This window comes from Copadichromis virginalis, linkage group LG16, assembly GCF_057382275.1.
Source record: "Copadichromis virginalis isolate Kocher_CV1m ecotype Utaka linkage group LG16, C_Virginalis_male_GT1.1, whole genome shotgun sequence".
NCBI lineage: Eukaryota > Metazoa > Chordata > Actinopteri > Cichliformes > Cichlidae > Copadichromis > Copadichromis virginalis.
Window position 1 is genome coordinate 22645097 of NC_140633.1, and position 16951 is coordinate 22662047.

Consider the following 16951-nt stretch of genomic DNA (forward strand, 5'->3'; position numbering starts at 1 on the left):
GAAGGAACCGACACACAAGGCAAGGCCACACACACACACAGACACTTGGATATGCAGATAAACACACAGACCTCTGGAGGAGCGGAAGTGTTTGCTGGGTGCAGTAAAGCCGCGGGTCCCGTGGACATTGACGGCTGCAACTCTGAACTGGTACCATCTGCTAGCTCTGATGTCAGCCAGTTGGATGCGTTCCTCTGCAGTCTGAGGGACAGATGGGGGTGGGGGGAGCAAACCACAGGGGTCAGGGTTTACACAGGGTCACAGCCCCATGTGAGTGTGCTGCCACATCATTCATCTGTGTTTCTCATTGCCAAACTATCAAAGACACCGTGAGGAACGTGCAACCGCATGCTGCAGTGCAGAGCAGCAGTTTCGCAGCTGTGGCATGCTGGGACACGTGAAACTGTAAATTCATTCGGATACAAATGTGACGAGAAGGAGTCCTCGCACGACAGACTTCATGCATTTATGGGATTCTCCAGTATTTTATCTGTGTGGTGTATCGGTTTCTACCTGTGCGACTGTCTGCCACTCCGTGGCATCATCCTCACTGGGATGAATACCGTAGTTCCAGCGGCGTTGCACCACATACAGCACAGGCTCCACGGATATGTTGAACTTGGAGGACCAGCGGATCTCCAGCTGACCGGACGGGTGCTCCAAGAACACCAGCTCTTTCCTCGGCTTCAGAGGGACTCCTAAAAGTACAAGAAAGGATGTTGAAACACTGACAAGGATTAATATCACCACTTGTGTGGAACATTGTTGGAGAAATTATACGTGATATGTCTTGTTTTCCTCTCCTGACTAATGTAGGTTGGAAATATGAATGACTCTGAATTGGACAGATACAGATTTCAAAATGAGACATGATCTCATCGCAAAAGATTAAATACATGCTGCGGGTCAACAACGTCATCTTTCTACTGTGGCAGATTGGGAGATTTCCTGTGTTTTAGTAGCTGCGTTTCTTAGTGATGATACACGCAGTTTGCATTTAGGTATGCTCTCTTTCTCTCGCTCGCAGACGCAAAATAATCCAGTACAAGCATCCGCGCACATGCATGCAGCGTTAATTTGCATCACTGAACTTCACATTCAGCCTTTCAGTCAAAGTCAGTGCGGCCATGTGCAATAAATTAGAGATTTATTAAGTGCGGGACCGGCCAAACATTCTGCCAAGTCAGACTGACTCTCTCAAGTAAATTTATTGCACTGGACACGTAGTGAGTTGTTGATTGAGCGTCGGGCACGGTGATAATGAGATGGAGATTGGAAAAGCAAGTTTGGAACTACAGGAGAAGACCCAACACGTCCAACAGTTCTCCATAAATCACCTAGCACTTCAGAACATTATGTTGGACCTCTGTCGCTGCCGAACGGCTTACTGCTGCTTCGCATTTATGATCGGCATCACTCCACGCTCAAGGCTAATATGTCGGTAAACAACATAAGAGTGCAATTTGCATTCAGAGCATCTGATAAGCTTATATGTCTATTCAGCCCCCTTGCAGAGCATGAAAAAGTGACTGATGCGCAAGAATCATGGAAGGAGGACCCCTTGAGTCATATGCATAAGGACTCAGTACTTTGTTTTGTCCCATTGATAACAGCTTTCTTCATACTAACAGCTGGGGGTCATTGTGCTGTGGTTTCACAGCTCCACAGCAGAGCGTGCGCGAACAAACGTGTCATATTTCCTGCGCAATAATCAACACCGAGGTAACCGCAGCATTCCTCTTCCCCTTCTGTCTTCGCTCATCTTCCCACAAAGTCACACAAGTGCTCGCAAAGCTACACACGAAAATACAAAGACGCACACACGTCTCTTTGACAATACGTAGGAGGACAATTAATGCTTTTCCGTGAGATAACCTTCGAGACAGGTTTGGTCCAAATAAATAAATAAATAAATAACTAGAAAAATCACGCTTCATTCTTTTTCTTCTCCTTGCCACACACTTACTCCAAATCATGATGCAACTGTTGCTGAAGCACGATCAAGGGTACAGCGTTCATTCATGTCTTAATCATGCCAACAATTACACTCCAGGAATATAATTCTCAATACTCACGCACATACTGTCATAATGACTGCTCTAATTACAGGGGGTGAGGAAAACAGTGTAAATACTCCGTGTAGCACAATGATTTACAGTAATGCGAGGGGGGCTTGTGGACTGACTGACTTGTTGTGACAGCGTGACTATGGCTACATTTAATTAAATTCTGACATTCTCTCTCTCTTCTTTTTTTTCGTCTCAGAAATAGAAAACATGCAAAACGTGCAGGCTTGTGTCGCATGTCGAGCCAATTCTTCCCAGGAATGAGAAAAACTAGAGAGAACAATATGAAAATGAAAGAAGTATAAAAGGAGAGACTGTCTAATAAGCTAGTTATTTCTATTTCTATACGCACTGCATATTTTATATGAGGAACTTCTCCACAAATAAAACTAAGGCAACGCTGGAGAGCAGTGGATGATGTGGAACTTATTGGTGCAAAAAAATAAAAAATGGAAGAAGAAGAAGAAAGTTTGTTAAACATCAAAAACTCAGGGGGTTCAGTGTCTTCAAGACTTAAGTTTTTTCTTTTCTTTTTCTTTTTTTTTTGGGGGGGGGGGGTGTCTATCTCAGGGACTTTGACATTAACTGGGGACCCTAGCCTGAACACAAACACACACACAAACACACACATCTGAGAGTGATCTCAGTGGGGGGAAACGCTCCATTTCTCCCCGCTTATGTTTGCTAATGGCTTCCAGCATCAAGGCTCATCATGGTGAAGACTGCATGCACACTTGCGCACACACAGAAACAATTACACTCTTGAAGGCATGAGCATCTAATTAGACCTTTAACACTGAGGACCGGGACAGGAATTCCATCCAGACTTTCACCAGAATACTTGGTGTAATTCAGTGTAAATGCAGCGCTGAAGGCGACCCATCATGAGCTCAGTGTTTGGGCTAAATCAGCGGGAAGGCTGCTCGATATGAAGGTCTCGCCGTGCCGTGAATGGTTTTCATTGACTCGGTCAGTGTACAGAAATTCTCAAGGTCACGCCAGCTTTCATCTTTCCCAGATTAGGGTGCTGTACACCTTTTAGTGCATGACATCCACCATGACGTCCCTCAAGATCAAATCAAATATAAATGCTTCCATGTTCTACTGTGTGCACAAGCTCAAACTGACATATCACATGCTCCTGCCATGCAATAGTAAGTGTGCTACATAGTAAACCATGCTTAAAGTGTGATTCAAAGCATGCACTACGGTCTATCAGTGGAGCGGTTCAGCTTAATTTAGACTCTCCTACCACCGCTTCATCTCCTGAACTTTGTTATGGCCTCAGGGTGCCAGCAATTGTGTGCTGACAGCGTATATAATGCAGTTCCAGCTCCAATCTTCTGAGTTCAAGGGCCCTGGGTTCTCTCACATAACGACTCAGCACCCGCGGTACATCAAGTCGCCTTGGGCAGCACTATTAAACCATTTTACTGGAGCAAAGATTCTTGGGTACATCTGTGTCTATGAAACCCTCAAGCTTATCCTGCAAATTCAATGCTGAATATCCATTCCCATTTACAGCTGAAATGGCATGAGGGATGTGTGGGTGAAGCACAATGCAAAGAGATGAAATAAAGATTTTCAGGTTCTTACTGCAATTGTCAAAAACCCTGCAAGATTATCTGTGTTTGCGTCACTGAGATTTACAATAATGTTTAACAGGCAGGGATTAATTGGTTCAACGGTATTTATGAAAATTATGCAACCTGAAGCAGTTAATCATATTAAAAAACACGACGGCTGCATTGAACCGGTACCAGATACGAGACTCCACATAACGAACAGGAAAAGTCGAAAAGCAGCGTATGCAAGATTAGGCTGACGAACCGTGTTATGTAATCTAGTCCTTCTTATAAGCCATACTCAGCAATTCTTATAAATAATTAAATAAATAAAGACGGCACTGTGCAAAAGTTTTGAGCCACTTCTCATTTCTTTATATTTTGTTTCCAAGGAGACTTTCTTGCAATACTTCTTGCAAAGTTTTTCTCCATTCCATATTTACAGTTTGTTTGTGGCTATGAATGATTCCATTATTTAAAAAGGCCCCTAACTCAAGGGAAGAACTAGTGTTGTGTCTTTGTTACTAGCAGACTGTCACAAAAACACTTTTTTTCCTTCTTTAGTCGAATCTACAAAAATCACAATTTGACAGACACAAAAAGGTGATTCTCCCATCATGGTGTGGAGTGTGTCCTTGAAACAAACAGGACACATGGAGGTGCAAATAGGCCTAAAAAAAAATCGATTAATAATAATAATAATGATAATAACAAACGCTATCTAAAGCAGGTGAATAATATCTGAAACTTTTTAAAAATCGGGACCTGAGAGATGTCAAGAAGCCATTCTTAAGGAAGAGAAACAGGGAGAAGAGGCTGAGGTATGCCAGATTATACAAGAACTGAGCTGGAAACTCCATAAAACCTGTTGCTACAGGTTTTATGGAGTTTTGAATCCAAATTTGAATTTTTTCATATATGCACCTTCAAGCTTGTTAGAATTAAACAAAATTTGCTTTTGCCTAATATATTCTAATTCCATTCAAGTTTGCAAGTTTCAAGAAATCGTTGCATTTATTTCACATTTTTGTAGCAAAATAGAAAGAAATGAGGGATAGCTCGAGCATTTCCATAGTACTGTGTGCCAAGTGACTGACAGTTAGCTAATCTGTGCTTACAACCTGATGTTTAGACACTGTCCCTTAAGGTCTGTCAACCTTGCTGACTATTACCCTGTCAATAATTAAGTATTAAATAAAGAACGATGTTTATTAAATAACTATTTTTAGAGCTTTCTCATTTGTCACAGAGCATTTTAACTGAGCATTTTATCTAAACGTTTCCCTCTCTCTGTTCATTGATCTCAAATATTCTGCCGGCAACTAATTAAACCAATGCTGCGCAATCAAACAGCTTTCAAATTCACTGGATTTTACAGAGATATTTATAAAAATGTACACAAGACATCTGGAAAAGAATTAATCAGTTGAAATGGAACAGAAAAACATTAAGTCTTAGGTGCGATGTTTAATTCAATGTGAGCATGACATGGCTTCAACGAGCAGCTGGAACAAGCTGATACAAAATACCACTTAAAAGGAAACTAAATTGGGGACTTGGATGTCTAGAGTTTAATGTGTGTAGTCAGAACCGCAGTTAATTGCAAGCCTGAAACAAGCAAATAAAGGTGCTGATATATAAGGAAATCACAGACAGAGTTGTTTACAATACACAGTATGTAACCTTTTAATACTTATGTTCTGACTTATTATAAACTGCTATTAATGCGGCAATTTAGGAATGTGGAAGTTACGATCCTTAAGACTGCCATTTCTGACAAACCTTGTTTATATCTGTGGACAACATTTGTCAGCATTAGGCTGTCAGTTTATTTACATTCAGGAATGATTTCTCTGATGCAGTCGCTTTGATTGTTGGTGGGAGGTCTAGTTATTCCAGCGATGCTCTACATTTAATCAGGCTTGACTGATTTGGTTTTGTCTGAACGATAACAGCGTCTTTGATTACACTTTACTCTCCCACCAGTGGTGCTTCACATTTGAAGCATGGGAAAAGACAGCAGGCTTTAAACGTGAAGCCGTCACAGGAAACGCAGTGCATTTGTCACCTGTATTAGTTACCAAAAATATACAAAGACATGTCTTCTCCTTGGTAAATCTTGTTAAATATTTCGGTAATGGAACAGGAAGCAGCGGCACTTAGAAGCAACACGCTGTGCCGCCCCGGCTCCTCGGAAAGGTAAAAAACGTTTAATGTGCCTTGCTGTGGTTGGAAAACTGCTTGTGTCGTGGCCGGGACGAAGCCAGGTCAAACAAAATGACTTGTTTCGAAATGGCTGCTTTTACTGTAAACCGACACCCCGGTTAGAGGTTTAACAAAGCAGCAGCTCAAGGAGTGTTTGCTGTTGTATTCATTAAACAACCAGGGGCTGCCAAATGAACCATATATGACTTCTTAAGGATTTACACGGCGATGTACTGTTGCAGAATACGATAAAATAATGTTTGATTTTATCTGCCTTCAGCATCACCTTTGTAGAGATTCTTTGGCAGCTGGCAGGTGTGGCCACAGCCATTGGAGCAGCACTTTTTGACAGCTGAACACTCTCCATCCTCCTCGCAGCTCTCCACACAGGCAGCTGCGAAGCCGCTGGCCTTCTCCGGGGCAGGGCAGTCACCCTGCTTCACTCCCTCCACAGACTTTAGGAACTCGCAGCTCGTGAGACACTCGTAGTGTTTCTTGGGAAAGAGGGGCTGAGGAAGAAGAGGGAAGGAGAAGGGGAGAAAAAAAAATATAAGTCAGACTACTTTTTTAAGGCAGGGCTGTGAGCTAACAGTGATTCTCCTGTTTACATTTCTGCTCATGACTCACTGGAGCGGCGAGTACATTAAACAGCTTAGGCTCACAGAGGGTGTCATTACAGTGCAAAACCAGTTGCTTCACACCCCTTTTCAAACTTTCCTCTTACTAAATCTTCCCACTGGGCCTGAAAAAAACCCCTCAAAAGCTCAAAATCTGATGCAACCGCAGCATTTGTGGCAGTGACATACCTCACATAAATCTTGGCACTGGTTTTCCTTCAGGTCCCAGGATTCCTTGCAGGGCTCCAGGCACTGTGAAAAGGAGAAGGGTGTCAGTTCTTCAAAGAACCAGCCACATCAAAGTGTTAGTGCTGTGGAGATGGTGCCTACTTGTGGTGGGCTGACAGGCACCTCGCTTAGGCACTTCCCCTACCACCTTTGCAGCAACCAAACACACCACTTTTTGCTACGGATAATGGCCAAACCATCAAAGGGCGCAAACAGTCCTCTACAAAAGCAGATATGGGAGAAAGTTTGTCTGTCAGGTGCAGGCTGTCTCTTAAAAACTCTGCTCTTGCTTGGGTTTTGCTTGGTGTAGGCCTTGACAGATTCTCTCTTCACGCCTTAACACTAGTAGCCTCCCATGCTGTCTACGCCTCCTTCTCGTCCTGCCACTTCCCCTGTACATGTCTGGGCTTGATACACTTTGGCACTGGCACTAAGCTCCCTACTTGTTACCATGCTGAACAGAGAGCATTTAATAAATGATACACTTGGTTTAATGTTCCTGGGATTCCCTTTTTCAACATGCGGAACAAATTTACTGAATGCTCGAAATCGGCGCGGGATAAAAGAAAAACTTCAGCGTAAAGTGTAGCTCTAAGTCGTTTTGCCAAACATAATTTGGGAAGATAACGTTTAAAATTAAAGTTCAGGATTCCAGTCCATACTCCTTTTTTCTTTTATACTCAGCTGCTCACCCCGAACGAATCAAATTCAATAAAGGTGAATGTAATATAACAAAAAGGTCCATGCGTGTCCGATAGAATCAGGCAGATCCCGCTGCAGAAAAAGGAATGTGTTCGGATTGGGTTTGAGAAAAGCTAGGGTCTCATGTGCTCTTGCTCCTGGCCGCTGAGAGCTGGTGTGAAAAAGAAGAGCGAGCTCAGTCAAACCGCTGCCAGGCTGCTTCTGTACTGCACTGGGAGCAGCCCAAACCGCACCAACGACCTGTCAAAGCCACTCATTCAACCCTGTTTAATTTAGACTCCTTCACCAGCTACAGTGCAGCTAAAGTAGGCACAACAGTACATTTTCAACGCTTTCTCCTACATTCATCATCCAGGACAGTTCAATATGCCGGCAAGTAATAGAGGCAAATATAACATGGATACCTGCCATTAGCAAAAGTCCACTTTCTGTTAGAAAAGGAGACCCCTGGATACAGATTATGAGAAGAACACAAAGAGTAAGGCACATAGAATGATTAAATCAGGGCACCTACTGTAGTGACTGCATTAAACACTGGAGCTGAGGTAAGAATTTTTTCATCTCAGGCTGGGAGCCAGAGTTTTAGTTATTACTCTTTAATTCACTCATTAGCCGGCTCTGTCATTATTATGCCATTGCCAGAGAACAGTTTATTTGCTTTTTATGGAGTGTGGTGGACGGGCGCATGATCAAACATAAACCTTGCTTCTGGAGGAGCAAGCTGCAATCAGGACCGTGCGCACGTCTGCCAGCACTCTGCTTCTCTGCCGGGTCTCTCCTTTACCCAACCCTGTCTCAAGCAGCTGACAACCTCTGTGTGGACAGTGTGTTGAGTGCTAAACAGGCCATTTCCCAGGGAAGGAGAAGGCTGGGAGGGAAGGTATTTTCTTAATTACTTCATAGCAATATAGATATCACTCCAGCAATATAAAATATAAAGTGCCAAGAGGAAAAAATTGGACACCCTGTCGGGTTATGACAGCAGAGAGCTCCAAGAGAAACTAATGTGGTTTCTACAGAGCTGATCAGGTGAAACCGCTGTAACACCTCAGAGACTTAAGATGACATACGAGCTTAGCTGCGCTGTCCAAGTCATGCCTCATTCTATGCCGTTTTAAAATCATCTGCTATTCATAATATGGTGACCTTATATCATTAATTCTGTTCTCAATTGTGTCCTGCGGGAGCAGAGGCTGTGGCGCAGCAGCAGCAAACCTCAGCATCCCAGGCTCATATACGAGCCCCACGCTGCACCAATGAGGTGTTGAGGCAATAACTGTGTGCTTCACCGGTGTCTAAAGGATATTCTGCCAGTAGACGCACATGTTAAAGCCCCCAAAATCCCTTCTACAAATCACTGAACATACACACATAAGCCTGGGGATCAAGCTCATTTTACTCACTGAACGATCTTGTGTGCATGGCCAGAATGCATTCCATTGACTTTTCTTGAGGATGAAACCCTCTCTGGTTCACCACAATCACAACTGCACTGAGTGAAAATAGAATCATCGTTACCCCGAGATGCTCAGAGCAGCATGCCAAGCAGCATGAATTAACACAGCACATTGTGTACCGTGGATATTGCAACACAGATCAGAATGCTGGCTGTGGGTTTAGTGTTGTCTCACCCTCACAGTCTTTTTTCTTTCCTTTTTTTTTTTAAAATGTAACTCTTCGGGGCAAAAGTTCTTAACTAGCAAAAAGCTGCACAGTTCTATCGGGAACTTGTTTTTGCTGTACAAGTGGCTGCATCATAAACGACACAAAGATAAGCATCTGTGTTGAGGCAGGGCTCCCTGCAGGTGTGCTGAAAACTGACAGTCTGTCAGCATTTCTCCACAGCCACACCTCCCAACCTGACATTTAAGGAGGGAAGATGAGGACCGACGACAGATGTCTTGCCAAAGCAAATAGGATGCCTGGATATAATTACAAAGGTGCGCTCATCAATCAAAGACCTGATTCCTATTTACACAGTTTGGTGCTCAATCTAAACCATGTTACTGATGATGCCAGACTAATCCTTTGGATGGGCCAAGACTTATTTTCTATAAACTCTTGTGTAATTTCTTAAGGGTGTGCCACCTCCACCCCATCCCAGGCTGGTACACACACACTCACCTTATTGAAACAGTTCTTCTGTTTTTCTACATTCGACTAACAAGCACCAGAGCCCCAGTTAAAAGCCCAGAAGGAGACACAATTGCTTTTAGGGTTGCTTCAGAAAGGGTGTCCAGTGTAAAAGTCTGCCAAATCAATCCTCTAGAGCTACTGGCTATGGTGACCTTTTGTGAATAAGAAAAATGAAAGTAGCTTCATTTTTAAATGCATTGATTTTTAAAAATGTTGTTTTGCTGACCTTTAGTCAATAGGCATTCTTAAACTAAATATTAAATACAGCAAACAAAAAATCCCAACTCAACTAACAAATGGAAATGTCTAGGGCTGGAAAATGACGCCAATGTTAAAAAAAAAAAAAAAAAAAAAAAAAAAAAAAAAAAAAGCAATCAGTTGCAGCTTCCAGGTTAGAAATGCAAACTTGGATGCAGGAATAAACATGTTCACCGCCTGATACAAAAAAATTATGTGGTCTTACTTCCCCCTGTGTGAAAACTGTATTGGATCCTGAAAAGTATGCATTATTAGGTGCAAAGACACTTTTTGCTAAACTAAAACCGTGCAAACTGCACACTCATTTGCCAGTGAGTTGTGATTCAAACATTACCTTCATTTTGAAAAATAATATGACTAAAACTTACAAAATAAATTACATTTTCTATTCATTATGACCCCAAAATGAGTAACTACACCGATAAATTTAGCAGGAAAGCACGTACAGAAGTAAAGGCAGAAAGCCATATTTCTATAGACTTCTATAGGATTGAGAGTCTTTATGCAACCATTGCTATCGCCATCTGGTGGCCTTCTGATAGAATGCTTTATGGCTTTAATTTTCTATCCTGGAAGCAAAGTCCATGTGCAATGCTTCAAAACACTAGGTCACATTAGTGTGTGTGTGTGTGTGTGTGTGTGTGTGTGTGTGTGTGTGTGTGTGTGTGTCGGGGGGGGGGGGGGGGGGGGGGGGGTCATCCAACACATTTTTTTCTATTTGTATGTTACTCACCCCTCATTAGCTGGTATCTGTGTCTTTGAGATGCACTTGTACAGTTTATGAATGCTAACTGATGCAGAAATAGCCGCTTATGACTCCAAGCACCAAAGCGGTGCCAAGCAAATATTAAAATCGGGGACATCATAAATGAGTGGGTGCCATCACAGTGGTTTGTGGTTTGTAGGGACAGTCTATCTATATCTAGAACTTGTGTAAAAGTTCCTAAATGAATAGCACCACGGCATGATCTTCCGGTGAGTATCAGTGGATCCTCTGGAGATTTGAAGTACTCAAACATTTACATTTCTTGCACCACCAGCAGCTCATGTTTAACTTCCGAAACATAAACTGGAAAAGCTACACCACTGAACTAGAGTGGAGAACATAATTGACCTGGGCGTAGTGTATGTGCTGGTTCTGGGTGCCAGCATCGGGGCTCCCTCGAGCAAATTTCTCAGGCTGGCATCGGAGCTACCATCTGTTTTAGCATCACAAAAATTGCATGTAATTATTCTATGGAAGGTTAACATATTTCAGGACAAATTTCACCCCCCAAAAAACACAAATGCTTTCCTTTTCTCAGAGATGTAAACAAGAGCATGGGGTTGTTTCTATGGACTTGAGCTGTTAGCCTTAACAAAAGCATTTGGGCGGCTGATTTCCCCTTTGTCCTCTTATCTTCCTGCCCAATGGTGACACATTCTGCATGGTTAAGTAGGAACATCCAGAGCGCTCTTTCACTCCCCATTTCACGCTGTAATAAAACGCAGCAGTTGTTACTCTGGGGGACCCTGAAAGGCATTCTGTGGGGCCGATGAGAGAGTCGGGCTGAATGGCAGCCAATGCCACAGCCCATCTTCACTTTTTCATGCCTGAGACGAGGCTGGGAGGGGGGCGACACAGGGACTGAGGAGGGAAGGGAGAGAGCGAGGGAGGGGGGTCTGCTGTGCATGGAACTGCCTTTCTTAGTCATCGTATGGTTATCTCCACCCATTGTAAAATGCTTATTGCCCCAAGTGAGTGACTGGAATAACATAAACTATGAAAAGTGCATACGGAAAATGTCACACAAGTGTATTGTTTTAGTTAATGAAGCATGAACTGCTACCAGTCAAGGTAGCCCCAGGCTTAACAATACACAGTGTACACAAAACAGGAGCCATAATTCAAACTGATGCGGATGACATTTTCCCATATTGCTCGAACATATTTGTACAGTCACGTGGAGCTGTGTGAGACAGCTATGACTGATTCTGTCATTTTGTAAATGAAAATTCAGCAGACACAAATTTATGTGGGTACCTGTGCTTTCCCTCCAATCAACCTGCTATTACACGGGTCCCTGTAGATTTTTTTCCCACCGCTATCCCAAAAGCTTAGAGATGACATCTGGGAGATGAAGGTATTGATCCAGGCACTGATGGTGAGTGTCATAGCTTGAGTGCTGCCAACAAATATTTACAAGGTGCCTTTGCTGCTCCTTGGGATGAAGCCACAGCTTTTTTTTTACCTGCTCTGGTTGACTCAGATATGGTGGAATCTTTGTTGTTGATCACACACACACACACACACACTGTAAATCTCACCTCCAATCTCATTGAGTTATGGCTATTTTTTGCTGCCCTGGTGCTTTTCACACTCCCAATGACTGTATTCAATTATTCCAGCAGCTCCCGGCTCATATCTATCGACCCATCCAGGAGTAAGTTGCTGGGTTTGCTCTCTCCTCTAGCGAAACAGGCACGTACTCCATCTCTTCACTCACTCTATTTCACTTTTATTCAGCTGTCACCCCCCCCCCCCCAACTTGCTCAGATTCTCCTAAATTGTTATATCTCCTCTCAATTCTCTTTCTCAGCTTTTCATTCTCTCCCTCTCACTCTAAGGGCCAGGTAAGACCTGATAAATTCGAAAACTCATTTTTGGCCATCCATCTGAACTAAGCCACAATGTTCACATCAATGTTTTCCAAAAATCTCTCCAAAGTAGAAACATGAGAAAACATGACACTCGCACTGCAGTGTTGACAAAGAATTAGCTTTTTTTTAAAATTATGTAAGATATCTTATGCAAACATGGCCACTGAACTTTTACTTGCCTCCAGCTTTTGTCTGGGTTCATCTTTGTGTGTTTTCCTAGCAGTGTTTGTAACCAAGCACAGTGTAACTGACACTTTTTGTGCCAGCTCTAAGGCAACTGCACCGATACGGAAAAAAAAGTCATTAAACAAATGTCAATCAAGAGACAAAAAGAGCAGGCCTCAAGTGACATTATGCAGCTTGGATCACATTCTTACTTTTTATACAATCTTGGTATACGGCTGAAAATTCTTCTCTAGATCTATAAAAAAACTATTTTAATCAAGTTGGAGGAAGGGCGAAGCTGAGTGGCAGCCTCCAGCGCTAAAAAATACAGACAACACAAAAGTGCTGAAGCCTGCAGTTCTTCAAACGGCCACTTGAAGCTGGCTTCAAAAGTGAGTCAATCCTCACCGACTCCCATTTTAACATGATCAGCTTTAAAGGAGAAATAAAAAGCATTAGAGCCTGGTACAACAATAACAACAACAAAATAATCTCTGTTGCAGATTTCCCCCTACATAACTATGTGATTTTTTCATCCATTTAAATATATTTCTAAGTCTCACATTTAAGGAAGTGGCCACTCTGAGTGACAGCTCTATGTTGACACAGATAGTTACAGACGTTAGCTCTCTGCTAGGCTTCACCTGAGCTAAGGTCCCAGTCACACAGGCCTAGAGACTGGTCAGCAACCAACCTGAAACTAGCACTCACTAGGGAAACATGTATTCCCAGACTGGTTGGCAACTGGTTGCCAGAGGCTGCTGGCACTGACTAGGTGTAAAGAGGTGTGTGGTGCTGCACTGAGAAGCTCCTTGGAATTGCTTTGGTGAGGGAGAGATTGCAATGGCTACTCGCAGTTTGCATGAAAGACGACAACATGACTGCAAACTACTTGCTGAGCAGAAGTGAAACCTTAAAAAGTTCGACACAACCTGGAAACAGAATCGTGCCTTTTAAACATGCAATTTGCAGGAAAAGATCCTCCATTTACAGTTTGTGTCACCACATCAGGAGATATACACAGCATATTGGCCAGTATTTGCAGACAAGTTAGCATTTTCCATGCAAACTACAGGTGTTGGTTGCAATCTGCTAGTGACAAAACCGATAAATAGGAGGTTTTTGGTGCAGCTAGATCTTGGCAACTGATTTCATCTAGTGTCAGCCAGAAGCCTCCAGCACTCGCCAACCAGTCGGGGAATGCACATTTAACTTTAGCAACTGAAGTTTGTTACTGAACGTAAGTTACTGAACTAGACTGTGTTTGTGGTGTCATAATATTTCTGCATAGTTAACTGTATTTGGTGTTCTAGTCCAAACCTTCTAAACCAAAAAGATTTTTAGTTTGCTCAAAATTACAAAATAGTGCTTCAAAATGTTCACATGTGGCCTGCTGAAGCTAACAAACCTCAAAACCTCTTTCCAAGAAGAAAAATCTTAACATATAAATATTTTCAAATGTCTCTACATGACAGCAAGCATGACTTGGCATACTCTGTCTGAGCATCACTATTTCTCACAGTAAAGACCATTACTCTTAAGGGTTTTCCTGTTTTCTCTAACATTGACCCTCCGTTAAACTGCTTTAAAAATGAGCTTCAGTCTAATCCAAAATCTATAAAAATAAAAATTAAAAAAATAACAGTAAGCGAGACAGAGAGAGAGCAACAGCGAGATTCACATTACACGTTAACCAGGTTAAAACATATTTCATCAAGCGCACGAGCTGTGATCTGATGGACTGTAAAATAATACACTAGTAAAGCCTTCCAATATATCTCTGACGTGCCATTATGTTTCAAAGCGACTGTAAAAATACAGCGAGTAAATCAGGAAGAAGATATCCTCGTCCTGAGCTGTTATGAAGTCTAGACACGCCATTTCCTCAACCTAATGTGACCTTATAGTCCATGAGATATCGCGTATTTAATTTCTGCACCGCCGTAAATTAGCACAGGTGTGTGCTGCGCAGACAGTGGGTGGATCGTGTAGATCAAAAAGATTCAGTGTGCTGACTTGAGATGTGAGATTGCAACTCTATACAGCCTCACAATTTTCTTTTTCCCCCATAAGCAGGAGCTTGCTTACGTAAATGCCACTAATTCTATTTAGGGCTGTAAGATTTATGTTGGTTTTATTGTTTCGGAGGCAACAGAAAAGCTATTTGCTGGGATGGAAGTGCATTTTTTATTCATATGAAGTTTTGGCCTGTTATTTTTGGGGAAAGAAAGAAAACTATGCTGTAGCAGTTACTGTGAGGTGTTTTGTTCCACGATTACATAAACCTCTGCAAACTAACAAGAAACCCACAGGGCTAGCAGTGTCCTTGGAGAATTACTATAGTCAGGAAAGACAAAAATGATGGCATGTTTAGTGCTTCTGCACTTCATTTGTTCCAAACCAGGTAATCTATGATTCCAACAAACTGGTAGCTGTCTGCCCTCCTCCATCTATCTTCAGGCGCATCCATACCACATGGAAATGTGGTATTTTCCACTATCACAACAAACCATCAGTCATAAGTATACGATGTGACAACTCTATTAAGTGATTGAGACTAGGATTTGCAAAGGCTTCTTCAAATTTCTCTTAAACAAATAATGACATATTTTCCAACTGTCCGTGTGTTTTTCAGCCTTGTGCGGGACATATTCTGCGAGCATTTAAAGTGTCATAATTCCCTCTTCAATACAACCAACTAAAACAATGTTGTTTTCCAGGTCCAGTGGGGTGAAACTGAATTTATGCGATTTGAGACTTTCTATTTTGTTTGTCAAACCAGGCTCAGAGACGTTGAGTGAGCTAGCAGGTGGTGTCACAGACATTCTTTGAGGATCACTTTAATTATTAATTTAAATGCAGTTGAGGGCGCAGACAACAAAGAGCTGAATAGCAATAGCTTGGCAGAAAGTGAGAAGGAAAAGAGGAGGAGTTGGGAAGGGGGGGCAATGCATGAATTATACATTTACCCCACAATCAGAGGTGCCTGCCTTATTTATGAGCAAAAAAAGCCCGCACAGCTTTGCCAGAATTGTGCTTTGTCTACTGTGGAATGCAATAGGAGTTCACTTAATACTTAATGACTCTGAAGTTTCACCCAGACACACAAACACACCAATGCCCCACTGCCCTTTAAAGGGCTCCTTTTCTTACGGGTCCACGGGCGTCTCACGTTATGTTCTGCAGTGATAGGAGTCAAAATTACAGTGGCTGTAACCAGACCTTCAGTTATCACCTACTTCTGAGCTCAGTTTACATTTCATGACAATTAGACTCAACAGGATGTATCCATCATGTGGGGTCAGATTGGTGATAAAGAGGCCGCCATGAGCTTTTGCTGTGACATGGCATGGGAAAGCCAAACCCTCTCCACGGTTTTCTGAAAAGCATGTCAGATCTGCCCAATGCATGATATACTGTACTTACACCCAAACAATCATGCATAATGTGTTGATGACAGACGTATAGAAGCAGAGTTGAAAGCGGGATCGCACGATAAAAACACTTCCTCATCGGCAAAGCCATTTATTCAGACTGTTCACACGGTTGATTTATGGCGGCAACAGTGAACTCCTGCTTACCATGCATGGGATGAAAAATGAATTTCTGCCATTGTAGACCGAGGACATGGTAAACAAGTCAAAAGGCATTAGCTCTGCTGGGTTGTTTCATAAAATGACCACTCAAGCAGTCTTAATCCCTTCCTGCTTCATCTCAAATCAAATGAGACCAGACCTGGAGATTCTGTGCCAATGTAGGCCAACAACATGTAAAACACAACATGCCATAGAGGGGAGGAAAGCCGTCTTAATCCCATGCTCCAGTCACATTCCACCACTATCTCCAGTTGTTTATTTGAGTTTCAGACACACTTTAAATTCACTAATCCTACTTGCCCTCTCTAGTGTTCACTAAACAGCCCCTCAGCATTATCGGCATCTTTGAATTGCAACACATCCAGATTGAGAAATAACATGCAGACAAAAAAAAAAAAAAAAAAGTAGTGATATAATGCATTCTCTTTGCTTGATGTGATGACTGAATTTTCTTTTACATGCAATTCAAAAAGCAGTGCAAAGACTTCACAAACAGAGGGCAAACCTGGGCATGTTGAGTACGTAAGATAAAGTATACAGCTGTGGAGAGCAAACAAAAGACAAAAAAAAAAAAATTGACTTTCTCTTCATCTCTGATGCAAGTTCAGACTGGAAAAGCTGAAGTATAATCTACTTTGCTGAAGTAGTCATCTCCAAGTCAGAAGGTTAAGAGATACATCGGTCATCGAGGCCCTGCTTTTCAATCGTTCTGAAACCATCACACACAGCACTCAGTGTGGGGTTTATCTGCGGGATGTAGCAGCTTTGAGTGC

General features: G+C 42.4%; 1 protein-coding gene across 1 annotated transcript in view; it reads right to left on the reverse strand.

Moving 5' to 3' along the window:
* The window catches only part of anos1 (anosmin 1), a 41180-nt gene that overhangs the window by 13368 nt on the left and 10861 nt on the right, over positions 1-16951 (reverse strand). The window contains exons 3-6 of the mRNA XM_085433848.1: positions 6643-6705; positions 6123-6345; positions 514-698; positions 72-201 (exon numbers count right to left, since the gene is read on the reverse strand). Of these exons, the coding sequence (XP_085289974.1) occupies positions 72-201; positions 514-698; positions 6123-6345; positions 6643-6705 (601 nt within the window). The remainder of the gene's footprint in view (positions 1-71; positions 202-513; positions 699-6122; positions 6346-6642; positions 6706-16951) is intronic.